This window comes from Tiliqua scincoides, chromosome 4 (assembly GCF_035046505.1).
Source record: "Tiliqua scincoides isolate rTilSci1 chromosome 4, rTilSci1.hap2, whole genome shotgun sequence".
Classification (NCBI taxonomy): domain Eukaryota; kingdom Metazoa; phylum Chordata; class Lepidosauria; order Squamata; family Scincidae; genus Tiliqua; species Tiliqua scincoides.
In genome coordinates this window covers 115197928-115225293 of record NC_089824.1, presented here as the reverse complement: position 1 = coordinate 115225293, position 27366 = coordinate 115197928, and the positions used below count along the sequence as shown (strand labels likewise).

General features: G+C 40.6%; 1 protein-coding gene across 1 annotated transcript in view; it reads right to left on the bottom strand.

Moving 5' to 3' along the window:
• Positions 1-27366, bottom strand: part of XPR1 (xenotropic and polytropic retrovirus receptor 1) — a 129828-nt gene that overhangs the window by 63946 nt on the left and 38516 nt on the right. The window contains exon 3 of the mRNA XM_066624007.1: positions 816-917. Coding sequence (XP_066480104.1) covers positions 816-917 — 102 coding nt within the window. The remainder of the gene's footprint in view (positions 1-815; positions 918-27366) is intronic.

The following is a 27366-nucleotide window of genomic DNA, read 5'->3' as shown; positions in this document are numbered from 1 at the left end:
TGGGGTCTTCAGAGACAGTTTGCTCCCTTGTAATAGCCACTTCCTCAGAGAGCATTTTTGATGGTAACGTATATACAGACAGTTCAATAGGACAGGCATTCAGAGGTTACTTTGCAACAGTGGAATTCCTTTGACTTACAAGTCCATCTGAGCATGAACAGCTTAATATCACTGTAAAAAGTTACCCCAGATGGGGAAAGACTTAACCATAACTGTTAATGGTACTTAATATGTACTTAATAAGTACAGCTAGAATCATTCCTTTAAAATATAAAGGTTTAACTGTACAGGTGTACACGCCTTAGTGATGTTCCAGCTAACACCGGGATCACATATGCAAGAACCACGTGTGGTCACATGATCATCAGGGGCACACACCCCCACCCTCCGAATGTGAGGCAAGCTCAGCTCCCCTCACCTCTGGAGGGTTGTCTGAAACTCTCAGGCAGCGCATGTCCGAACGCTGCCTCTGCAAGGCTCAGACTGAGGGAAATTGCGTCTCTTGCGCGACTTCTGGTTTCATGGAGGAAGCCGGAAATTGTGCGAGGGACGCAATTTCCCTCAGACTGAATCTTATAGGGGCAGCACTCAGACGCTGGAAAGCTCAGAAAACCCTCTGGAGGAGAGCTGAGTATTTCCTTCCCCGTGGAGAGTTCAGATTATGTCAAGTGGATGATGGGGATCGTGGTTCCGAACCCCGTCGTTAAGTGGAGCATCACTGTATTTCAAAGCCTTATTTCCCGCACCAAATCTTCAGAAGTAGAAATTGAAATTGCTTCTTCCCATCGCTCTACAAGTAAAAATTAATCTCTTACCCGAGTAAAATGTGTTGATTTTGGCAAGTTCTTTCTCACAGGTTTGGAAGAATTTCTCTTCAAACTTAGCAAAATATCTCTTCACTGTGTCTTCATCTGTGACTGAAGGGAAAAACACAAACACCACAAGAATGAATTTAAATAGGCAAAGACAAATCGAGCAATTCCAAGGTTAACAGAATCACACGTTAATAATACACTAATACAATGATCGCAGCCATGGGCTAAATTTTAGATCCATAGACATGGAACTAAATAATGGACTATTCCCTTCAAGCTATGCAACCATGCAGCTTGAAGTCCACCAAAGCTGAGCTCCACACAGTTTGGAAATCCCTGAAGTTCTGTGATGTTGGATGTCACCGCCACACTTCTGGAAATGTCAAGGACCTGCTGTGCAGCAAGTGTAGTTGTCCACGTGAACGCAAGACTTTGTTGTTGTGCAAATACCACCCAAGAACAAAATCACCGAGCAACAGTATGAAGTTGTATGCAGTGGATCCTCAGTATCAGACTGACAGGTTGTATCTCAAAACATTTGGTTTAAATATTGAAAATCAAATATCTACTGCCTTTACTGGCAACTTTCTTTGCCTTTTTGTATAATACGGGGCCCAAAATTCCTTAAGCAAAAACAGTGCAGGGTAGGGTGGGAAGGATTATACACATTACATAAATTGACAATTTAGTCAGAGCAAAAATCAAATTAAATTTGTTTACATCCAAATACATTTTTTGTAAATTTTTTACATTTCAGATAGACTTTTGCATGCGACACTGTTGACGTCTGACATGATCCAATTGCACAATATTAAAACAGAACATATGCTTTCATGAGTCACTATCAGAAACACTGCAGTCAAGACACAGAAGACAATAGCTATATCTTTCACTGGAATGTTGTGATCATGTTTCCAAGAAGATGAGACGAATTAAGAAAGTGCCTTGAGAACAAGGGCAACTGCGATGACAGTGTGTAGAAGTTCGGAATTTTACTAAGTCCAGAATACTTCCAAAACCATTTAATGAATGCATATTCTGCCCTTCCATCTAAAGTAATTTCAGGGTGGCTTATATTAAGAATAAGCACTCAAGAGTCATATGTTTGCTCACAGGCAAGTCTTTGGAATGACACAGGTTACCAGAGTGATGGATGTCCAAGTAACGGGCAACAGTGTTGAGACTTTGTAAAGGCACAGTGTGTCCTTCAGTGGTGCTTTTGCACAGGCGCAATAGCACTAGATGTTTTGACTTAAGTTCAGACCCCTGGAACCTAACCCGTACTTAAGTAGGGATCTTAGTGCACAATACAAAATGAAATGGCACCATTGAACAATCTTCAGATGTTAAAATGTTAAGAATTATGTCAAGAAAATATATTTCCCTGGTGCCAAGGTGACAAAGTTGCCAGGTTATTCATCAGAATGAGGGAATTGCACAGAGGGGATACTACTACAAATAAGGTCCTCTGGGCAGTCACACCTGCCTCACTTGAGAATGCAGAAGCAACTAGTGAAGGGCTTCCAAACACGACTTAGCTGTATAGGCAGCATCACAATGGAGTAGGTGACACTCCAGTTGAATTTATTTAGGTGTATTATTTGAATACACTTTCAAAATCTTTTATGGGGCACGCATCGGAAGTTGGTAACCAACACAGCCCGCTTAACATCCCAAAGTATTAATAGATTTTTCTTTAAGCAGGGTAACCAGTATCTCCCAGCCACACTGAAGGTATTTAACACAAAGGTTTTGCCACAACTCCTTAATGGTTGCCCTATCTGGATTAACAAGCTAATTTTTTGAGGGCAACTCTGGGCCTATCCAAAAGGGCGCCCTATGCAGCATTATGTTTGGAGACAGGGCAATCACTCCTAATAACCAGACCATGGTTATTAACCATATGTTACTGGTTAAAAATATATTACTACTCAAAGCCCAGTAGCCTTCTACATTTAATGCTATCGGAATTTGATTCTTTCAAATAGGATAAATTGGTGATGGAAAAAATCAAAACAATTGGACTCTCACTTGATTTCCTGGGCCTGTACTCTTATCCAGTGCTTCATAAGATCATAAAACAAAGACTGCTGGACACTGAGTTCCAAAACCTCCATGAACTGGCTTCGAGAAGTTGTTCCCCCCTTAACTTTTCCATCCCATTATATCATGGTTTCATGGAGTCATATCTCTCCTTTATGACCAATTCAATTGACCGATGTGCTATTTCCTTAGCAAGATTTAATCTCCTGCCATGCATGATCACAGAGGTGAGGTATAGTAAGATCCGCTTTGCAGAACGTATCTCCCCCTGCAATCAAGGTCAAATTGAAAACATCCAACAAATTCTTACTGTCCTCATCCTGCTAGTTCCCGTTCCATCTATTTGGAATGGCTGATACTTAATAGAGATGGGTTTTCTGACCTAGAGAATTTAAAACTTTTTCTCAATGACTGTACAATTGATATAATGGAGATGGTTTCTAAATTCTTAGTTTCAGTGTCCTCCAAGTACACCCAGTCTATCTGCTAAGTTTAATGTTCCATACCCTATTTTAGAGTATCAATTTCTGTTTTTACACTACCCTGTGTTTATCTATGTTTTCTCTTGAAACTGGCTGTTGCCACATGTATTATATATGTATGCCAATAAAGGTTATTGGATTGGATTGGATTGACACTCCAGGACCAGGTTTCAAGTCACCTATTTGAAGGCCTAAAAAGCAAGCATCATCATTTTGAACTATGCTTGGAAATGGACTAGGAGCAAGTGTAACTGTTAAACTGGCAAGATATGTTTATATCAACTGGTCACAGTTAGAAGCCTAGCTGCTTTATTCTGAACTAACCACAGTTTCACTCTCCAAATGCAATCTCATTAATTCACATTTTAGTTTCAAACTACAGTGGCAAAAAAAACACAACACAATCATGCACATCTCTTCATGGGGGAGATAACTGTTTTGAAGGGCAGTGGGTATGCTCAGACAAGGTTCACTCCTTCTCTGGATAATGATGGAATTACTTCATTTTCTGACTAAAGCCATCAACATCAATGATGACTTTTATGATGCCCTGATTACACTGCACAGGTTCATTTCCCAGCACAGAAGAGTAATGTGACCAAAACACTATAATGCATTTTGCCTCAAAGATGATCAAGACCTAAACTTCTGTTTAGGGAAAGACACAGCAACTGTATAAACTAATACCTGCATTGTCACAGTTGTTAATTTTCCACTTGACATTTCTCTCAGAGTGTTAGGACATATTTAACTGGAAACCTTATAAACTGATCAGCTTTTATGAGCAAGAACTAAATATGAATAATACTTCCTTATTACAAGAGTTTGGGCTACACAATTTTGACTACACCATCTAAGTTTTTTTTTTCCAGCAACTTCACAAGCAAATCCAAGAATACACAAAAAAAGGCAAAACCAAGGGCTGAAGGAAAAATGTAACAAGAAGCTGTAATCCAACACATTCAAGCATTCTCCATGCCAAAGTGCACATGTGAGCTTTCCCACTGTTATATGAGGGTCCATCTTCAGAGACTGAGCGAGATAGAACAAGAATGAGTGCAGAAATGGCAGCTGCTGCCATCCTGCTCCACCAGAGTCCAAAACATTCGGAAAAAAGTATTATGCAATGGCTATCCAGTGAGACCTTGGATTCTCAACACCTTCTAAGTAACTGACTGTGGAAAACAAGGTCAAATTCCATGGCTGAGATGGGCTTAACGGCCTGTAGCACAGTAGTTTCAAATATTAACTTAAATATGCTAATGCTTTCTGATTTGAAATGTATACATCAAAGTAATAGATTTTTCAAGAATACATGAAGCAAAATCGATTAGTCTTGTAGACTAGCAAATTAATTCCCAGAGGCTGCTATTCAGAAGGAATAGTTTGATAAATCAGAAGGAACAATGCATTTCTACAATAGAAATGCAGAAAAATCAGGCACAGCCTAAAAAAGTGTAAAATCCCTTGCTATGGATACTGATGAAGTTTATGCTTCCTTTTACATTTTACATTATGGTCTACCAACCATGGCAATGTGAGTTCTTCCTTTGCTACCAAGGTAACAACATCATCAGAAAAGTCCATCATCCTGCAGCTCCTCTTACTGCCAGCATCATCCCTGACAGAAACAAAGAGAAACGCTGGCCTGGGAAAGTGTGGCATCGGCTTTTCAGGTTACCTAGTCAACACAAATGCATTTTCAATTATAGGATGTAAGGCAGAAATGACAGAAGGATATACTCTGCTAGATGAATTTGCTCAGCCAGGTTATCAGTAAGTGGCATAAGGAGGATACTTTATATTGGATGCCTATAAAGGAAGATCATTTATACAGGGTGACCCCAAAGTAGGTGGACAATAGGTGGAATAAATGTTATCATTTACTGTCCACCTACTTTGGGGTCACCCTGTAAAACCATATGCTAAGAATTTCTTCCGTTTTCCTTTGTTCCATTTTGTTAAGTGGAAATTTTCCAAAACTGCTCCCAGATGTTAGCTAATTTGACAGTGATACCCTTTAGGACTGAATCTCACAGCTTTTGAGAATCTAAGGAATCTGATGTTGTAGAATTCAACCTTGAATTTGAAGTTCTGCATATGGTGAGACATGTAGCTACTTGCCCTGTGAACCAGAACTGATATGACCACCATGAGGACTCTAGAATGCAGACTGTGTGCTGTATACTTGTTCTATGAAAGACTCTGGCTAGAAATGGCTATTGAGAGAAGAAGTAGAACATCCCTAACCAAGGGAGTGGGACAGCATCCCCAATGATTACATACTGTGGCCTATTAGGTGCAGAGCGCTGGGAACTTTGGGTCCTGAGACATAGTAAAGAGATCCCCCATGGGTTACCTCTATTTCTTAAAAAAGAAAAGAAAAGGAAGAAGTCAAATGTATGATGCTTCATTCAGGAATAACCATTTTCTTTCATGTTCTGCAGAGCATCCCTCACCAACTTACTGGACACTTCCCTTGCATGACCTAACAGAATGGTGTCATGGCAAATGTATCATTTCCAAAAGAAGCATGCTGGAGCACATAGGACACTGGAACCCACAGTCCTCTCTCATTTTTGTAGTACATGGCTACAGTAATGTCTTATAACCTATTCCACTGGATGCTTCGGGTACTGTGAAAATGCTGCCAACAGCTCCAGGATGTTGATACAAATAGCAGTGCCTGAATATAAAGAGAAGCCATTTCCCAGTCACAGCACAGCATGGAGTTCAGAACTTTCACAACGTGGAGTTTAACATTCCCTATTATCATTATTTATTTGAAATGTAAACCACCTTTCTCCCCAGAGAGTACCCAAGACAGCTGACAACAATTAAAATGCATAAATGATACACATCAAAAACTACACAATACAAATAAAACTAAAAAATAGAGAACAGTTAAGCAGCAGCTGCAGCAATAAAAATGATCAGTTAAAAAAACATTACTAAAAAGCAGCCATCATACTCGCTACTGGACATCAAAGCCACTTCTGTTTTCATTATAGTTCAGTCAGACTGGCCATTGCCTATTTTAAGATAACAGTGGTTGTGTACTGCTCAGGTTCTGCACAGCAGGAAAGAATATTGGAAGGGACACCGCTCAACAGAAGCGGTGCTGCTAAAAGGGGGCGCATGTTTTAATTAGGCTCTCCCATAGCTTGAAAATATGATCATGATTTATTTATTTTCTCTTCTATCATTTGCAATTAATGAGTTCCTAGCTGAGAACTAAATGCACACCATAGAAACGTCAGCCCTCTGATGAGTTTGACACTCCTGTCCAAGTAAGTCTCTGCAACAACACACGTCTGGCACTATCACTAGTAAACCACCACTGTCATTAACAGGCACAACATACTACAATTACTTCTGAACGTGTCCCATTGATATGGAAGTAGTTTGGCAAACGTTCCAAACTAAAGTGTTTCACTAAATCTGAAAAGATTGAAGCTTTCTATATTAAGTCACCTGAACACACACAAAAAATACAATAGCAGAACACACCACCTCTGAAAAACTAACACAAAAGCAAGGGAGTCTACTGTACATCATATGAGTTCATCACAACATAGGAAATATTCAGTAAGGACCCATGGATTTTATATATCTGCATAGAAGTTACTATAGGCATATGTGTCCTTTGTTTGAGGAAGGGGGAGAATCTAGGCAAGGGAAAATAAAACATCCCCTCCAGGTACCAAGTATTAATGTTGAGAACTCAGAAGATGCACAAAGCCACAAAAGCAGCAACTCTGACCTCAAAGAACATCCCTTAAAAAGACACCCCCAGAAACTTCTCTAAGAAACGCATGCAGCTTTTGATAGATTTCAAACTACCACCATTCTACAATCTAGAAAAAACTTGTTTTGTAGGGGCAGCTGTAAAACATCTATGTGTTATTAAAACAAAAAACACCCTGAAGTTTGGCTAGGCTGGAAAAGAACAAAATCTTGAGCTCCTGTCAAACTTCTAGTCCCGTTTTTAGAATAGCTGGCACCAGATTTAACATGTTGCTTTAACCTTATTGAAACCAAATTAGCTCTTCTACCTCTGTTCACATCGTCAGCAAATACTAACAATATTGTCATGCTCAGCATCCACACAATATAACCTTTCAAAAGCTATCATTAAATTGTTACTGTCTTGCTAAATGATTAGAGATCAGATCACAGGCTGAGACAAACAGTGTCTAATGCTTGAGAGTAAGCTGTTCAGATATCAATATATTTTTCTCTCAAGCCTTTATGTTAGAGAAACTCCATCAAGACAGGGCAGAAATGCTGACAAGCCCTGTCCCCTATTAGAAAAACTAGCAGAAATATTGAAAGAGGACATGGCTCACATATGCATACATGCTTAATAAGTTTTTAGAAATTGCTACAAAAAACCCACCACCCTACACAATGTATAGGATTGTAGCCGTAATGGTGAGCCATGGGCAATGACCCAGTAGGTCAAGAGAGCCGCCAGACAAAAAACTTTGGGAACCACTGGTCTAGCAGATGGTGGGGCCACAGTGATCCTCCCCTTCCCATGGTATTCATCCTGGGAGGGGGAAGGGGCAACTTCCCAATGGTCCTTAATCCTCAGGCTGAACAACAGGAACTAGAAAAGGCCTCCACTTATTTCTCTTGTCTACAGGGAAACAAGGTGATTACAGTAAATAAGCTTCAATATTTGACAGAGAGCATATCATTTTAAACCAAACATATTTATAAGTGTTTTACAAATAATTGCACAAAAAAATGCAGTACATATCTAACAGTCATCTACCATAAACTCAAATTAAAAGGGACATTAGCAAATTAACGGCTAAGTTGTAACTTGGCATGAAGTTATAAAGCCGCATGCTACATCCCATATCCTATTATCATTTGAATAGTTTAGTCTGATGTTCTAGGAAGGTAGAGCAACCACCTAAGATGTACCATATCAAATAAGCACACATACCTCCAGAGGCCAAGTATCACAGCAACGTCTATTTGCAACAGGCACATGGATGATGCTATGTAAACTACTAATGAACCAGAAAGAAGTCAAAAGGAATTTCAATCCAAATGAAGCAACAGCAACTCCTTTTACTCAAAATCTCAAACTAAAAGAAAAATTGTTTAGCATGTCTGTGGATCTTGTTTCTTACCACTGGTGATGAGCATATTTCTAACCAAGCATATTAATAACCACTGATGAGAGGTAACACCAGTGGTACACCAGTCATAACTACAGTAAATAACAGCCATTTAAGCAGTCAATGTAATTAACTCGGATGGTCAAAAAGCTGATGTGTACATGAGACTCAAAAAAATCCATGACCTATATATTGCAGTGCAATACAAATGAAAGTAATCTACTTAATTTATTGATCATGTATATTTTGGAAGATAGCTTGTAGAAGGATGAAATTATATAATATTGTATTAGCCAATGAAGTATGTTTCATTCCATTTTTTCTAAAAATATAAATATATTGAAGGCAGGAGACAGAGTTAATTGAAGCAGAGAGAAACAAACTCCCAGGATTTTTTTTAATGAATAGCAAGGTAACAGAATAGAGATTATAGCGAACCAAGCATGGAGAAAAAACAGGTTGCGAGGAGACAGGCTTATTTTCACCTGGTTATTGATAGCTTAAGTACACTCAGAGGAGTAATCATTATCCAAATCATTTAAATTCTAAGAGTAATCTGTCTGAAGATAATAAGCAAACCAAAGAATGAGAACAGGTTTCTCAGGATCTCACTGAAAAACATTAGACTTCGGTTATTGCCATTGAGCAAGATTTCCTATCGGACAATCAAATCACGTACCAGATTAGCTTTTAGACTTCTGAGTGAGGAAACATTAAAAGATGTTTGCCATTACTGCATTTAATTGCATTCCACAAATGTAACATTTTTCAAACTTGGAAAAGGCAGCACTAACATTCAGTGTAAAGAATTCAAGGAAAATGTCTGCTATGGTAGGTAGATATTAGATCCTCATGTATCTATCACATGTTAAAATCTTGAGACAGTGAAGACATTTGCTCTTCATCCTGACCCTGGGCCAAGTGGCGACTAAAGTGAGGGGTGCTTCGGTCCACTTTCAGTTGGTGTGCCAGCTATGCCCATTACCTCAAAGTCTGAATGTGGTGTAGTGATCAACTTGGATCAGAAAGATATGGATTAAAATCTCTGCTCAGTAATGAAGCTTCTTGGGTGACCTTGGGCCACTCCACTACTTCTCAGCCTAACCTACTGTAGGGCGAGAAATTTCTGTCAAGAACCAACCTTAGATAATCACCTTGCCTTATCTCCAAGCCTTGGGAATTCAATGTTTCCTGAAACAATAATAGTCACAGCAGTAAATAGAGACCGACTGTAATACTGTATTTTAACCAAATTGTCCGCTGACTGAGGATCAAACTACTTGTTACATGATACACATCATTAGCCCCAACATGCTTAGTTTTTCTTTTCTTAATAGCAGCTGCCATTGGGGGGAGGAGATGCTGGCAAGGCAGGAGATGCTGGCAAGGCAAAGTCTTCAAAACCACCTCCCTTCATGGCTGCTATTTAGCAATGCACACACCACTCCATGGACTAGACAGGTCAGTGCCAATTACATGTTTAACCTAACACATAGTTTAGTCATGACTTTCAATCAATTTCATCTCTTACCATTCTCTTAGCAATACTACCTATAATGCACTAAAAAGGAAAACTGCATTTGTTGACTCTGGCAAATAGGAAGAGAGAAGTTTGAATATGACCCCAATTTAATCCCAATAGTTTACAAGGCCATTAAACTGGAAAACAGAGGAGATGTGGGGAATGATATTTTAGATTAGAGTAATACAGATAATGAATAATGCATCACTGTGAACTGCATTAAGCTAATCCCAGAGTGTGCCACGCATTCTTCAGAGGCCAGTTTTATATGAAAGCATTACTGCATTACCACTAATAGGAAAAATGATAATCATCAACTGATGTTGAAGGTTAGAAAGTGCCCAAATCACATAAGGATTCTAGGGTCCAGGTTTCAGCACCTTGCCTTTCTCAAGGAAACTGTGTCACAAGAACAAATAAATTAGCTTTACATTTCACTCAAGTGCAAGCAAATTGAAAATTTGCCTCTATGTGTCCTCAAAGGGCTACATTTTACTACAATTCTCCATTAAATGTGATATATTTACTTGTTGAGATGCATCTCCAGTTTACATCTAAAAATGTGAGCCAAGGAACACTCTCTTGCACATACACCTCTCATTTGGCCTCTAGCTAAATGGACAATTTTAATTTCTTTTGAATTCAAGAACACATAACACATTAGGAACATAAGAAGAGCCCCGCAGGATCAGGCCATACACCAATCTAGTCCAGCTTCTTGTATCTCACAGTGGCCCATCAAATGCCTCAGGGAGCACACAAGACAACAAGAGACCTGCATTATGGTGCCCTCCCATGCATTTAGTATTCTGAGGTAGTCTACTTCTAAGCTCAGGAAGTCGCACATAACCATCACGGCCTTTAACCTGTGATGGATGTTTCTTCCAGAAATTTGTCCAATTCCATTTTGAAGGCATCTAGGTGAGATGCCATCACCACATCCTGTGGTAAGGAGTTCCACACACTAACTACATGCTGGGTAAAGAAATATTTTCTTTTGTCTGTCCTAACTCTCCCAACACTCAATTTTAGAGGATTCTACCTGGTTCTGGTGTTGTGTGAGAAGGAAAAGAGCATCTCTCTATCCATTCCCTGCATAATTTTGTATGTCTCAATCATGTCCCCCCTCAGACACCTTTTTTATAGACTGAAGAGCCCCAAATGCTGTAGCTTTTCCTTATAAGGGAAGTGCCCCAGCCCAGTAATCATTTTGGTCGTTTTCTTCTGCACCTATTCCATTTTCACTATATCCTTTTTGAGATGTGGCAACCAGAAGTGGACGCAATACTCCAGCTGTAGCCTTACCATCTATTTGTACAACGGCATAATATTAGCTGTTTTATTCTCAGTGCCTTTTCCAATGATCCTAAGAACAGAATTAGCCTTCACCACCACCACACATTGGGTGACACTCTTATTGAGCTGTCCACCAGTACCCCAAGATCCCTCCCCAGATCTGTCACAGACAGCTCAGAATCCATTAGCCCAGGATCTCCAAACCTTTTGACCAGAGGGCCGCATGAAATATCTGCTGTAGTGCTGAGGGCCAGAAAAAAATTTAAATATAAAATTTAAATAAATAAATTAGAGATGGAACTTAGAGGAATGAATGAGTGGGCTCATTTACTCAGCTTCTCCGGCCCTCAGAACACCCTCCAGATGCAATCAGAGCATAGCTCTGGTCATGTTCAGTCAAGCGGGCTAGAGGCTTTCAGGGGACAAGAGGCTGGCCGCTGGCCAGATAGAGGCTTGCTGTGGGCTGCATCTGGCCCCTGGGCCAGGGCCCTGCATTAGCCTATACCAGGGTGCCTAAGCCCCAGTCCTGGGGCCACTTGCGGCCCTCAAGGCCTCTCAATGCGGCCCTGAGGGAGCCCCCATCTCCAATGAGCCTCTGGCCCTCTGGAGACTTGTTGGAGCCCACAATGGCCGGACGCAACTGCCCTCAGAGTGAGGGCAACTGTTTGACATCTCACGTGAGCTGTGGATGAGGGTTCCCTCCACTGCTTGTTGTTTCACATCTATGATGCAGTAGCAGCAGCAAAGGAAAGGCCAGCCTTGCTTTGTGCGAGGCCATTTATAGGCCTTGAGCTATTGCAAGACCTTCATTCATTCATATAAATGAATATATTAAAAATGGAACTTATGTAAACTTATGTAAATTTATTCAAATTTTAAATGTAAATTAGTTCTTTTTTCCCCCAGCCCCTGACACAGTGTCAGAAAGATGATGTGGCCCTTCTGCCAAAACCTTTGGACACCCCTGGCCTATACGTTGTTTGCATTACTTTACACTTACTTACACTGAAACGCATCTTCCATTTTGCTGCCCATTCTCCCAGTTTGGAGAGATTTTTCTGGAACCCCTCACAATCTCTTCTGGTCTTCAAGTTTGGTGTCATCAGCAAATTTGGCCACCTCACTGCTTAACCCTGTCTCCAGGACATTTATGAACAGGTTGAAAAGAAATGGTCCCAAGACCTGTTGGTGTGGGGCACACCACTTTTCACCTCTCTCCATTGTGAAAATTATCCATTAACACCCAGTTCCCAACCTGGTTGAGAAATAGTTCTGTTTCCTGGTTCTCAACCAGCTCCTAATCCACAAGAGAATCTGCCCTCTTATTCCCTGTCTTTGGAGTTCTCGGGACCCTTGTGAGGGACCATATCAAACGCCTTCTAAAAATCCAGATATATGTGTAATATCCACAGGTTCTCCCGCATACCTGCTGACCTTTACAAAGAATTTTAAAAGGTTTGCAAGGCAAATACCATTACAGAAGCCATGCTGATTCTCCCTCTGCAAGGTTTGTTTGTCTATGTGTTTTATTTTTGATGAGGCATTCTACCATCTTACCCAAAACAGATGTTAGGCTCACCAGCCTATAGTTTCACTGATCCACTCTCTTTTCCTTTCTAAAGACTGGTGTGAAGTTTGCTATCTTCCAATCCTCTGGTACCATGACTGTTTCCAAAACCCATACTAAAGTGGAAACAAACTATAAAGTATGAAAAATGTGTAGAGAAGTATCTACCTTTCCTTTTGCTGAGCTTTTGAACAACCCCACAAAAACTCACTTTTTCCATTTAATTACAAGAGATATGTGCGTTTTTTAATTTCATGATTTTGATGAAAAATTAAATATTTGAGGTAAGTTTCCCTCTCCTGGTATGAGGATATTGTCATGGGGTTGGCAAGTGGCCTTGAAGAGAGATTTTAAGCTGGTTGCTAAGTAGAACACATAAGGTCATTCAAGTGTGGCAAATTTATACTTTGAGTATAAAAATCTGGGTTCAAAGAGAAGAGAGGAAAGCTTGCATTAACACTCTTTATGGTGGATCATGTTAGAAGGCAGCTTATGGAGTATTATGCTGCTGACTGTCCTGCAATGTGGGTAATGCAGTAACCTTATTATCCTATTAGATATGCTAGCTAACTTGTTCTTGTTTTTGTAAGCTTCTGTAAATGCACGATACTAGTGTTTCTAGAGGAACAAAGTTCCTTAAGAGCTAACCTTTTCTTGTAACCTGTTTTTCTATTTAGACGATTAAGTGCAACCATTTTATTGACCAAGGAATGGAAGCCTGAATTTGTGCCCTCTCTTTTCCCACCATTCTGGGCTGGTGAATGTCAATGATGGAGCAGGATCACCTAGTGACCCTGTAAGGTAAATGTGTCTGGACATGCTAGAAGCCAAAAGACTGACTGTATTAAGCAGGTGAAGGTGCTCTGCAGAAGGGGGTCCCTTTGAGTATGACTTCAAAATATGTCAATAGCTTGGTTTTACTTACATATGGATAGCTAGGAACAGAACACCTCAATCCATATTGAAAACAGTGAGAGTTAATCAAACAACTTCCAAAATTGTTCAGAAACTGCGTCCCAGATCCCCATCATTTGGTTCCCATATCCATGAGTATGGATATCCCCAGTTAAGAATCCCTGCTTTAAGAGATGCAGTTTAATATTAGTTATGACAGGAATGATCAGATCACCTAATTATCACAAAAGGACCTCCATGAGACAAGCAGATTTTGTTAATCTGCATTACTAATTAATGTTTGGTAATGACAACTAAAAACGAGAGGAAGTTGCAAAGGGTGGGAAAAGTGAAAATCTCATGACACACTGAAATCATGTTTTTTGGTGTATTATACAGCACCAGACATAACTTTTGATGGAAAAATATCCAATGCTATTTCCTTGGATATAACTTTGAACCCCTGAGAGGCAGCAGTTGCTATTATTACCTGGTTAGTTTTCAATCCAGTTAAAAGCATTCCCAATTCTGTACTTAATGACTGAAGCAGCAGAAAGCACAAAACCTGTTATATCATGAAACATTTCAGACTGAACTAGAAAATACAAAATTGAAGTGAGATACTTGCACCTTTTCAGTTTTAGTAGTAGTAATCCTACATATTGACCACAGAAAATGAGAGACAGATTAAACCTAAATGGGCACAAATGAACTTGCCTGAACTTGGAAGTAAGATGCCTTGTTTCCAAAATAGAGCCCTATTTTTAATTATGCACATTAGCTTGAGTCAAACTGGGAATCATTTGTCAGGTCAGATAAGTAACCTGTATGAAGTAACCAAGTTCTCTTTGAGTGAATGTACCCTTTCGGAGCTGAGATATCAATTTAACACAAACTACTACACTTGTAAGTAAAATCTGGTTAGAAGTTTAGCAAGATAAACATGAACAAGTTATTGGCAGTAATCAGGGAGCAGAACTTGAAAGCAATGAGTTTTTCCACTATACCAGAATTGAACCAAAACAAAAAATTTCATGGTTGCCTTAAACCTGAACCAAAACCCTAAACACACAGTGGTAATCACTTCAAAATATCAAAAATCAAGCAAAAGCTTTCTACTGTATGACTTTTCTAAGTTTTCCTATTTTTAAAACCTTGTTTTTTGATTTTTATACTCCAAAACAGGTAAAAACATATCCCAAGTTAAATAGCCATATTCATTTTCAGAGTTGCACTGCAAGCAAATGCGTTTACTTGTTCAATTTTATTACCAAACTTAAATGTCTGAACTAAATGAAACATTAAAATACTGATGAACCTGATCTCTTGATTAAAATATGCAACTATGCAATATGTACTATGACTAAAATATGCAACTTGTCCCTTAAAATGGCAATGGTGCCAGAGGACTGGAGGATAGAAAATGTCACACCGATCTTTAAAAAGTGAAGGAGAGGGAAACCAGGAAACTATAGTTCGGTCAGCCTAATGTTCCGGATAAGATGGCAGAATGCCTCAAAGATAAAATCTTAACACAGACGAACAAGCCTTGCTGAGTGAGAATCAGCATGGCTTCTGTGAGGGTAAGTCAGGCCTCACAAACCTTTTAGAATTCTTTAAAAAAAGACTAGACATATGGATGCAGGAGAACCTGTGGATACTATATATCTGAACTTTCAGAAGGCATTTGATACAGTCCCTCACCAAAGGCTGCTGATTAAACTCCACAGTCAGGGAATTTAGAGGGCAGATCTTCTCATGGTTGAGAGACCAACTGGTTGAAGACCAGGAAGTAGAGTGGGTGTCAATGGGCAATTTTCACAATGGAGAGAGGTGAAACATTGTGTGCCCCAAGGATCTGTCCTGGGACCAGTGCTTATCAGCCTGTTCATAAATGACCTGGAGACAGGGTTAAGCAGTGAGGTGGCCAAGTTTGCAGAAGACACCAAACTTCTCTGAGTAGTGAAGACCAGAAGTGATTGTAAAGAGCTCCAAAAGGATCTCTCAAAACTGGGAGAATGGGCAGCAAAATGGCAGATGTGTTTCAATGTAAGTAAACAAAGTCATGCACACTCAGGCAAAGAATCAAAACTTCACATATAGGCTAATGGGTTCTGAGATGCCTGTGTCAGATCAGGAGATAGATCTTGGGGTACTGGTGGACAGCTTGATGAAAGTGTCAGCTCAAAAAGTGGTAGTGGTGAAGGCTAATTCCATGTTTGGAATTATTAGAAAAAGAATAAAATAGCTAGTATTATGATGCCATGATACAAATAGATGGTAAGGCTACACCTGGAGTATTATGTCCACTTCTGGTTGCCACATCTCAAAAAGGATACAGTGAAAATGGAATAGGTGCAGAAGAAAGTGACCAAAATGATTACTGGGCTGGGGCACTTCCCTTACAAGGAAAAGCAGCAGCATTTGGGGCTCTTCGGACTATAAAAAAGGTGCCTGAGGGGGGACATGATTGAGACATACAAAATTATGCAGGGAATGGATAGAGAGATGCTCTTTTCCCTCTCACACAACACCAGAACCAGGTAGAATCTTCTAAAATTGAGTGTTGGGACGGTTAAGACTGACGAAAGAAAATATTTCTTTACCCAGTGTGTTGTTAGTCTTCAGAACTCCTTGCCACAGGAAGTGGTGATGGCATCTTGCCTAGATGCCTTCAAGAGGGGAATCAGACAAATTTCTGGAAGAAAAGTCTGTCGCAGGTTACAAGTCATGGTGCAAGCTCCTGATTTTAGAAATAGACTACCTCAGAAAACCAGATGCAGGCAAGGTCACCAGGATGCAGGTCTCTTGTTGTCTTCTGTGCCCCTGAAGCATTTGGTGGGCTACTGTGAGATATAGGAAGCTTGACTAGATGGGCCTTTGGCCTGATCGAGCAGGGCTCTTATGTTAATCTCATGCAAACCCAAACCATCATCCAAAACCAAACCCACTTTTTTTTTAAAATAATTTGACACCTTGGTAATAATTCCTGCTATTTCCATCTCTTATCCCACACAAAAGTAAGAGTTTTAGCAGGCTTTCCCCTCTGACAATTTCTTTACTTTTCTTTGAGAATTTCACAAAAGGTAAGGCATGAATGAACACATCAGTTTCATCCTGATATCTTTCAAGGAAGTTCAAATCCGACAAATACTCTAACTTTCCAGTTTAACTCCACCCTATTTCCTAATATTCTTCCCTACAAATATTTCACTTATTACTCCAATGGGCAGACTCTGTATCGTTCCCAAATGATCAACATTCTCCAACAGTAATGCCCAGAAATATAAACAGTATTCCAGTTAGGGGATACTAAGTGATGTTCCAAAATGTTCTCCCCTACACATCTGCAGGGCAAAAGTTGTGCTGGAACTGGGGGGAATAGTTTATGAAAAATGGTTTTGTCTATTCTGTTTTCACAGCTTAATTCACAATTCAGTCACCCTTTCCTTGGGTTGGTTCTGCTTCAGCACAAGTTTTGTCTTCCTAGAGTGATCCTAACAAATTATGAATCACAGTGTTTGAAGACAAGTGTAACTGAGCTTAGAGTGAGGGCCATGTTCCTTGAACTGGTCACATGGGTGCTTCTAACTAGGTAACATTGCATTGCCTTTTTAAGCACCTCAAATGGGAGAAAAAGATATCCTTCACTGTGACACTGCAGATATCTTTCAAAGTGACAACATACTGGTCACTTTTTAAGGAGATGATCCACAATGCAAACTCTAATCCTTCTTGGCAATGTAATAGAGAGTGAAACAATATCGGTATTTTTACCCCCATTCCAGTGCCCACCCCCAGTGCCCACCCCCAATGGCTGAAATGAGGGGTGTATTAGGGGGGAGAAAGACATTTTGTAAAAAGGACATTTTAGCTCGGCCCTAATGCAATCCTTTGTTCCACAGTTCTGAAGACTTGTTTTAGGAGTATCCTTCAAGTGGATGACATCAGCATGGAGTCTGTTTTGCTAAATTGCTGTTTTATAACTTGCATGATCCATTGGATTATTATCTATTAAGAGCAAACAATAATAATTCTAATGAATTAACAAAACTGTAAAAATGCATTAATAGAAATGACACTCACAGAACTGTGGCATTAGCCATCTAGTAGCACATAGTATTAGAAATACTAGCATGCTTGGAACACTTAATTACTACAATCAAATTTGTCCACCAAACCTGAAACTCTTTCAGACATGTATAATGAGACGCAGACCCACTTCAAAATTTGTACTGATCCATTATGTATGCTGAATCACCCCCAACAGCTAGGCAAAACAGAGTTGGAGGAGGAGAGGGGCTACCTAGCAGATATTAGCTGAACAATTTCCAATCCCAATGGTGACTTAAACCTAAAGTATGCTTGCAGGACTGCAGTTGAGGGGTTGCTGCCCCAGCTGCTGGAGTGGTTGAACCTAGCCAACAAAGCAACAGCAAGCACCACTGAGCTGGGGCAGGTGCAGGAGCAACCATTTAGTAAAGGAAAGCTTCTCTTGCACATACCTTCTCCCCAGTAGCGCCTCTACAGTGGCAGCCCATGCCCATATGTTGCCTGAATCCCTCAATTTTGCCATCTTGCACTTGCTCACAAGTGCACCCCCAATTAATGAGGACAGGCAGGGAAGCATACACTGTTGCTGTTCATTTCAAAGAGAATATGCTTCAAGGAAAGAGTGAGGCTGTGCACAGAGGTCCAGTTAGTAAATGGAAAGGAAGGGAATGGGCTCTTGATTACTTCTCTTTGCCTGCTTGACACTTTGTAAGCACCAGATGAGCAGAGAGAAGCTACGGCAGCCTTTTCCCTCCAGCAACACTTAATGGAGAAGGCTGCCACTGTTCTTAGCAAGTCAGAAGAGGACCAAAACTTGTGGTGTTGCAGGGTGGAGAGGGCAGAAAGGCTGGGGTCCATTCACTGCCCCTCCAAGGGTGCTGCTCCATGCAACTGTTTCAATTCATGGAAAGTCCAGTCAAGTTGCCCTAGGCATATTTATTTAAAAAGACTTATATTCCACCATTCTCCTTACTGAAAGAACCAGGGCAGTTTACAACCTCAGTAAAATATGACTAATAAAATCACTGTAAAAACACCAAGCATTTATGGTGCCACTACAGAGAAGAACCCTCCTCATTACCATCAGCTGAGCCTCAGACACTGGTGGCACCTGTAGGAGTGTCACTCCAGATAGCTTTGGGGAGCAAGCTAATTCATATGGAAAAATGCAGTCCTTTGTGTCTGTCTCCCCCACCACCCTTGTAGTATCCTGGAAAGGAACAAAAAGATGCAAGAAACTTGTTTTGCAGCACACATATACTCAGAAGTAAGCCTACCAAGTTCAGCAAGACTTAAGTAGTGTATAGGACTGCTGCCTTAGTATCATGAATTGTAACTTTTTAAAAGTTTGATATAACCTATTGATTTACTTTTGGATGAAAGCCTTTATGTCAGAGGCCAGCAATCTTTGGACCAAAGACCAGATCAGACCGACCACACAAAATCATGAAGCTCATACTCGCATGTCAGGGGTGGGTGGGTGGGAGCTGGCTACCCTGGTCCTTCCTCTCTGGTTCAGCTATCTCACTCTCCCCTCACAAACTGGAGAGAGGAACATGGGCAGGTGGGCCAGAACATGGTAGTTATGGAGGGGGGAGTGAGTGAAGCACAAAGTGAACCTCGCCAGCATGTGCTGCTTGGAATGGCAGCAAAACAGCTGTGGCACAGCCAGGTGGTAACCAAGGAGTGCACAGAGGTCTCAATAAGTGGTGGCTGCATGGTCAATGGTCGAATGCCATAAGGCCTGCCTTGCTCACATTGCCCCATCATGCACACTTGGCCCCTATGCAAAAGGCTGTTGACCTCTAACTCTTATCACCTTGACATTTGTCAAGTTTCCTACCACCACAGGGATAGGAAATGTTTTTTAAATTTATACTGAAATGCAAGATCGAATGTATCATACTCTTTACAGGTTTTTTTTGAATTACTTTTTGACAGGTCTTAACACAAAACCCTCAAAGCTGAAAAATTAGTCTGACTTAGATTTTAGGGCTGGCTCCTAGACCCAAACAAATTTGTCAAGCCCTGCTTTGGACCACCTAACAGAATAATCCTGCTTACAAAAAGGTACACTGCAACCTTAGAGGGCATCTCACTGATTTAATGACATCCTGTCTGATGAAGGGCTGTAAAGAATTAAGCAGTGAACATGAGTCTGCATTAATATCTTGAGCATTTCTCAGAATAAATGGCTTCAATCCTAAGTCTGTACCAAGTCACAGAAACTGACCATCAACTTTAGAACTGGTAAAGAACTGGCCTGATAAAAAGGCAGAACACAAGCTGGCCAACCATTACATATTTTCCCATGGTACTTTGCTCTCAAGGTTTTCAAGCATTTATTTGCAAGCAGCCTAAAAGTGATGTCTTTCCTCAGAACTGGGCTCCCAAATAGTAATGTATTTCATACTAGGCTAATGACAGATTCCTGTTCTAGCATGGGAGTTAGAATTCCCATGTTATTCTAACAACTCTCCCATGTGTGAACATGGTAGACCATGGTAAAGTCCCTAGACTGATCAACATACTCCCTTACAGACAAATAAAATTATTTATTCTCTTCACCCATGTCTGTTCCTACCCTAGAAGAAAGGCACAGAAGTGGATGAAAGCAAGAAGAAAATTCTGTTATATGTTCAGTCAAAACTATAACAGCACAATACTAGGCATGTTTATTCAGAAGATCCATTGAATTAAACGGGAGTTACTTTCAGGTAAGTATGCAAAGGATTGCAATCTTAGGGCCCAATTTTATCCAGGTTTCCAGCACTGGTGCAGCCGCAATGCAGCCCCAAGGTAAGGGAACAAATGTTCCCATACCTTCAGGAGGTCTCTGTGACTGCCTTTCCACCACAGGATGAAGCGAATGCCTCACTAGCACAGTTGCACCAGCACTGGAAAACTGGATAGGATTGGGCCCTTAGTTGACTATGTAGTAGCTTTGTCAATTAATAAAGCAGCCCATGGTAACTTTTCATGAGTACGTGGAAAAAAACACCACATTTCATGATTTAATCTGACATCTTAGAATTGGGACTTTCACTGTGCCATGAGGCACATAAGGTCCTGGTCACGAGGAACAACGTCTACTGAAACAGAACAGAGTGTTCTCAGATATCAAGTTGGTAATCAAATAACATTCTACTCTCTCCAAGTATGTCTTGTGCACTACATTGCCAAGTACTTGCTTCTTCAACTTCACATTGGTACCATTTGGAAGCTGCAATCTCAGGCAACGAATCCTGCAACAGAACCATTTCTTCTTGCACTCTTCAGGATAGAGAAGACCTGATGAGACACTTATAGACTGAATTATACATTTGTTCTCCTTTTCAAAACAAACCTATGCTGGCAACTCTCAAATCACAAATCCACGAAAGAAAATTTTAAAAAATATTGAAATAAGCTCCAACATGTCACCATTTGAAGTGGTGATCATACTTCCTTGCTTTTCTCACCTTTGTGCCAAGGTGAGAAAAGTGTGAATACAACAAATGAATCTGCAAACATATGCTTCTGAGGTGCAGAAGTTAAATTCATGTCTCCATGACCTTCTCAGCCAATTCAACTGCTGCTTGATTATATGTTCTAAAGCAACCATTTTCAACCACTGTGCCATGGCGCACTGGTGTGCTACAAATGGTTGGAAGGTGTGCCATGGGCATTTGGGGGAGGATCATTTATTAGTAGGGCCATTGGAGGATGTGACAACAGCATGGTGTGCCTTGTCAATTGTCTAAAAACTTATTGTGTGCCTCAACAATTTTAGTACCTTGTCACTGTGCCAAGAGATGAAAAGGGCTAAAAATCACTGCTCTAAAGATTAACTCACGAGTAAACTTATGGTTAGAAGAGTTTGCTTTAGGAGACTGCCAAATGCAATTGCACCATGTTTTTCATCTGGTAGGAATTCTGTGCATTGCTTTGCTCTGCTCAAGAATGGACAAGTGCATAAAAGTGAACAGATTTTATTTATTTATTTTTAATATGCCAATAAAGGTTCTGAGTCTGTCTGGCATAAAAATGATATAGGGGGGTCCCCTATCCAGGATTCAATTAACCATGGATCCAGAGCAGCAACTCTATCCAGCCCCAGTTAATGTTATTTACCTAAGTTGTTTACCAAACAGAAAAAGGTTCTTGTTTTACAGGTTGCTATAAGCAGTGTTTCTCAAACTGTGAGTCGGGACCCAATAGGTGGGTCACAAGCCAATTTCAGGTGGGTCCCCATTCATTTCAATATTTTATTTTTAATATATCAGACTTGATGCAACCATGGTATGTGACATTTGGGAAAATGATACAGATTTGTACTTTTAATAGTCTAGTATATATATGCTTTTAACAATGATACTAAATGGGAGTTACTCTTGGGTTAGTGTGGGCAAGATTGCAGCCTAGGATTGTTAAATTGTCCTGCTTAATGTCACTTCCAGTCATGAGATCACTTCCAGTAGGTTCTGGCAGATACTCATTCTGAAAAGTGGGTCCCAGTGCTAAAAGTTTGAGAACCACTGCATAAGCATACAAGCTGATGGTGGCACACAAACTGCCTCCTGTCAGCCTGAGCACTTGAAAAACTAGATCAAGGTTAACAGGAAGCAGTTAGCAACCTGCACATCACTATAAGCTTGTATGCTTATAGCAACCTATAAAGCAAGCACATTTTCAGTCTGATAAACATTTAAATAATGCTAATGGATGTGCTGGGGGGGCAGCAGAGACAGGGTTCCCCATATTTGTGGGAAGGGGCAGATACAGGGGCATGCCTGTAGTTGCAGTTACACTAGATCAGGGGTCTCCCAACCTGGGCCCACAGGCCATATGCAGCTCATGGCAAGCCTCTGATCCCTTGTGAGCCTCTGGCCCACTCAACCAAATTGCCCTCTCCAACCCTCAGAATGCCTCCAGAAGGCTGACAATTGCCACTTCCTGGTTTTCCAAAAAATCTAAAGTGACATTTTTGGGCCATCTGAAGGCCTTAGTAGACTTTCTGAAGTTGGGGAGGTGTCCCTGGCCCTCAGAACATGCTCCAAGTGTTTCCTGTGATCTGATGGTTCTAAGGTATTTACTCTTGTACATGAAAGTAAGCTGCTTGTGGGGTGGGAGAATGGGAGTCCATTTGAGATTATGCTTTATTTCAGTGACGTGTGTTGGTGCTCAGAGAAACCCTGGAACTTTGAGCTCACTCATTCACACATCTGAGGTTTGTCTATTAAAATTTTCTGTTTACAATTTATTTTTCCGGCCCTCAACACCGTGCCAGATGAGGCCCTCTGGCCAACACATTTGGAGATCCCTGCACTAAACTATTTTCAGGCTGGAATCCTATGCACATTTGTCCAGAAGTCAACCTCACTGAAGACAGTGCAACTTACATCCAAGTAAACATGCATAAGATTGCACTGAAGGATACAAATGATGCAGAGAGGGCAAATGTTCATTGGAAATAATGAAAGCATGAATTATGAAGTTTAAATAAGTGAAGGGTCAAACCAATATTTCTGTACCCAAAGCAGTAATTTAATTCTGGTTACAATGGTAAGCCAATTTAGCCACATATGAATTACATAATTTTATAATTGACATCTTCCAATCATCATAATTGTGTTGCTACTAAATGATGGTATGCATATAGTACAAATTATTTGCTCTGGGCTCTTGCCCATTAGTGAAACTTTTGAAACATTTTGGAGAAGTATGCTCTTAGAATACTTGAACTGTTTTAAGTTTTTCATACATTTGCAGTGCAATTCCATGCATGTCTGCACCGAAGCAAGTCCCATTAAGTTCAGTGGGACGTACTCCCATGTAAGTGTGTACAGGATTAGCTCAGCATGCTAAATTTGCCAGTGTTGTACAACGATTCCAAGATGTATTGTAATTCTTGCATTCAAATTCAATACTTCTACTCAACTAATAAAATCATTAGTTACCTCTGTCATGTCTACTAGCTTAGGAGAGGTCCCCCAAACCTGAATGTGCCATTTTTAGCCCAATAGAAAAATGCACAAAAATTTCAACCCCAATCTACATTAAAACCTGACTTTAAGGATCAAGTATGCATTTTATAGGTCATCTCCCAATTTTGCTTTTCTTCTGGTCAGGTCCAACTTTATTTGGACTTTCTAAAGATTGGCTAGCCTAAAGCACAAAAATGACGTTCTTTGCAAACTACTTAAAATTTGTGTTCAGGACTGAGGGCTTATTCAAGTCGCTCTCTTTGGACTCACTGAAACCAATAGGAGTTTAACTGTTTAGGATTGCAACCTCTGTTTTGATATGACGAACTAGGGGTCAAGAGCATGCAAATCTTACAGATCCTATTTGTGATCCAGAGACCCCATGTGCAAATATGAAGTGCTTCATTAAGTCAATAAGAACATCACCAATTTCTCTTTCTGGTTCAAATTTGTCACACCACATCCAGTAGTGTTGTAAAGCAGGGGTCTCCAAACTCCAAGTCCAGGGGCCACATTTGGCCTGCCACAAGATTTCATCAGCTCTCAGCATCTTAAAATATTTTTTTCCCAACCAAGTGGTCAGGCAGTTAATATGTACAGTTCTGTCCACTGCACTCTTTTCCATATGGCCAGAGCTGTGTCTCTGGATAATCCTCAATTTCAGTCACCTGGGTAATATGCTTTAAGATCCTCAAACCATAATTATTCATTGTTAACCTGACCCTGGCTGATAAAACAAATCAGGTTTTCACATGCTGACCTTTCAACAACGCTATAAAATGATTGCAGTGGAAAAATAGTGTCAGGCATACACAAATCATAACAAACTGGGTTTCGCAACGTATCAGTGTGCTGTGAGTCACTTGCCTCTGCAGCATATAAAACTGACCTTTTGGCCCATGAAAGTGTGTAAACTACACTATGTGGCCCCTCCTACTGAAATGTTTGGAGACCCCTGTTTGTGAGAATCCCTGAACCTTCTGAAGCAGCATTAAAGAAGAGCATCCAAGAAACTGAACAGTAAATAGAGTTATACTCAACAGTGACCAGGACAAGAAATGTTAACTTTGCAAGTTCGCTCTCTGCTAAATTTTAAGCAGCTATGTAGCCCAGAGACTGAAACAAGGGGGAAAGTTTTGGCTTTTGCTTCCTTGTGTGTTGGGGTCAAGGGAAGTTTTGCAGCTGGCTGGCTTCATCTTGTGGGTGAGGAGGAACCAGAACCGGGCAAAGCCCCTTGATTTCAATGTTTTTAAGGGGATGTGAACAAGCCCTAAAGCAAGCAAACAGTCCAGGGTACTGGAGATCTCAGACAGTTACTTCACAGAAGTGCTGCTAGGGAGTCTCTTTAAACTTTCCTCTGAGCATTGACTGGCTTGTGAGGAGGGGCAGACCCCATGAGAGGTGCAGAGTGGCAGTGGTGGCAACAGCAAGGGGGAAAGGAAACTGTGGGGCTTTAGGAAAACACGGCCTTGTGTATGTGAGAGAGACCAGCAGGAACCATGGTGGCTGTATTGCAATGTGCTGGTCAGCTCCTTCGGTGGAGTAGCTTCCGCAATGGAGGGGGGTGGCATGTTCCGGAAATACATTCCCAGAGCATCCGAGACTGCCCGCCAGCTTATTGCGCGAGGTAAGGGAAGCTTCCCTTTTTTGTTGAAAAACATTTAAAGGGACATTTTTACAGTGAATTTATATCACCACTGGAAAAACATTTCTGATTTGACTACATGTGAACTTTTTTTTTATCAGCGAGGGTTTGGAGAACAAACTCCCCATGCATAATGAGGTTTGACCTGTACATTCAACTGCAGAATATTTCTTATGGCAAGCTATTCTCTGCATTTGCAGTGGCCATTTTGAAACCATCTTAAAGCTATCTGCAGCTATTCTGAAGCTCTTCTGCAACAAGTGAGGTATTGGTAGTCCTAGAATACCTTGCAGCAGCTGAGTTAGCACCCCAGAATGTTTTGCAGAATCACCACCGTCAAACGTCTTGCTGTCTGCTTCCAGTAAAACAATAAATATAAGGTTTGCTACTATCCGCTGTTTTAGGTATCCATGCTAGCGGTGGGAACAAATTCCCGCAAATACAGGGGGAGAGGTACTGTCCATAGTAGCAGTTCTGAGAGGTTATACAGGTCATACCAAAGTTCATACAGTAGAGACTCATTCAAATTAGAAGTCAGTATTCAAATTACATCAATATATTACCTTCCTGAAAATTCAGGATCCTCCCAGGATCACCATCTGAAGCTATGTGCTCTAAACAATAAGACCCTACTGCAGACAGCATCTTATGATTAACAAAATCATCACAGACAGCTTTGAAGGGCTAGTAGTTGAAGGTAGTTGTGAAGGATGGAATGTAGACTAAAAAATTCAGGTTTAATTAAAGCAAAACAGTGATAATAGAAAAGAGGATTCTGGGGTTGGTCTGCAAGGTGTGGCCAAGGTGGTACTCCCCTTGAAGCAAACATATTTGGACCCAGCTTTGTTTCTAGAAATGTAGAAGCACCTACAGGTGATGGATGTGGCTAGCAATACGTTTGGCCAGTTTGATTAACATGCCAATTGCCCCCTTCCTCAAGAAAGTACATCTGACTACAGTGACATATGTGCTAGCCATTTCTTGATGGATCTACTTGATATTGTCTACTTCTTCCTTGATCTCTTCCTGTCAAAAAGGTATTATTGGCAGTGTGTATTTGTGAGAGTGGCAAATGCATCCCAACTCTGCATGCTAGATTCCTGACTACCTTTTTGCCCCTTTCATCCTGTACAACAGTAGCTCCTACACTTGGAGGTGCGATAAAACAAGATGTGTCTTTGTCCCCTTATTATTTAATCTGTTCATAAATTTATCAGCTCATTTAGCTATCAGATTCTCATGACCCTAAACTCAGTATCCCACCAATACCTATATTACTCTATGACACTGTTTCTCAAACTGTTTGGGACCACTAGGTGGGTCAAGAGCCAATTTCAGGTAGGTCCCCATTCATTTCAATATTTTATTTTTAGTATATTACGACTTGATGTCAACATGTTATGTGACTGCATTTGGGGAGATCTGTACTTTTAGCAGGCTACAATGTATATGCTTTTGACAATGATAGTCAATGGGGCTTACTCCGGAGTACATGTAAATAAGATTGCAGCCTAGGATTGTTAAAAAATTTTTCCTACTTGATGTCACTTCCAGCCATGACATCACTTCTAGGTTATCCATTTCTGCACAGCCCACAGGTGTACACATTTGATACCTGTTGCATATATGCAACATTGGGCAGAAATGGCTTAATGACATCACTTCGGCAGGTCCTGACAGACTGTCACTCTAAAAAGTTGGTCCTGGGCTAAAATGTTTGAGAACTACCATGCTCTATGGTGATACAGTCCTAATTTTGCGGACATATATAGGTCTGAGATGACTGATTATTGGCTGCATGGACTACCTCAGCATCAATGACCTGCAGCTTAACTCTGCTAAATAAAAAATTCTGATGTTTGAGAAATCTTGGAAATATCACTCTTGGCTATTCCAAGGCAACCATCTTAACATACATCCAGCTAACAGGTTCACAATATAAAAAGAA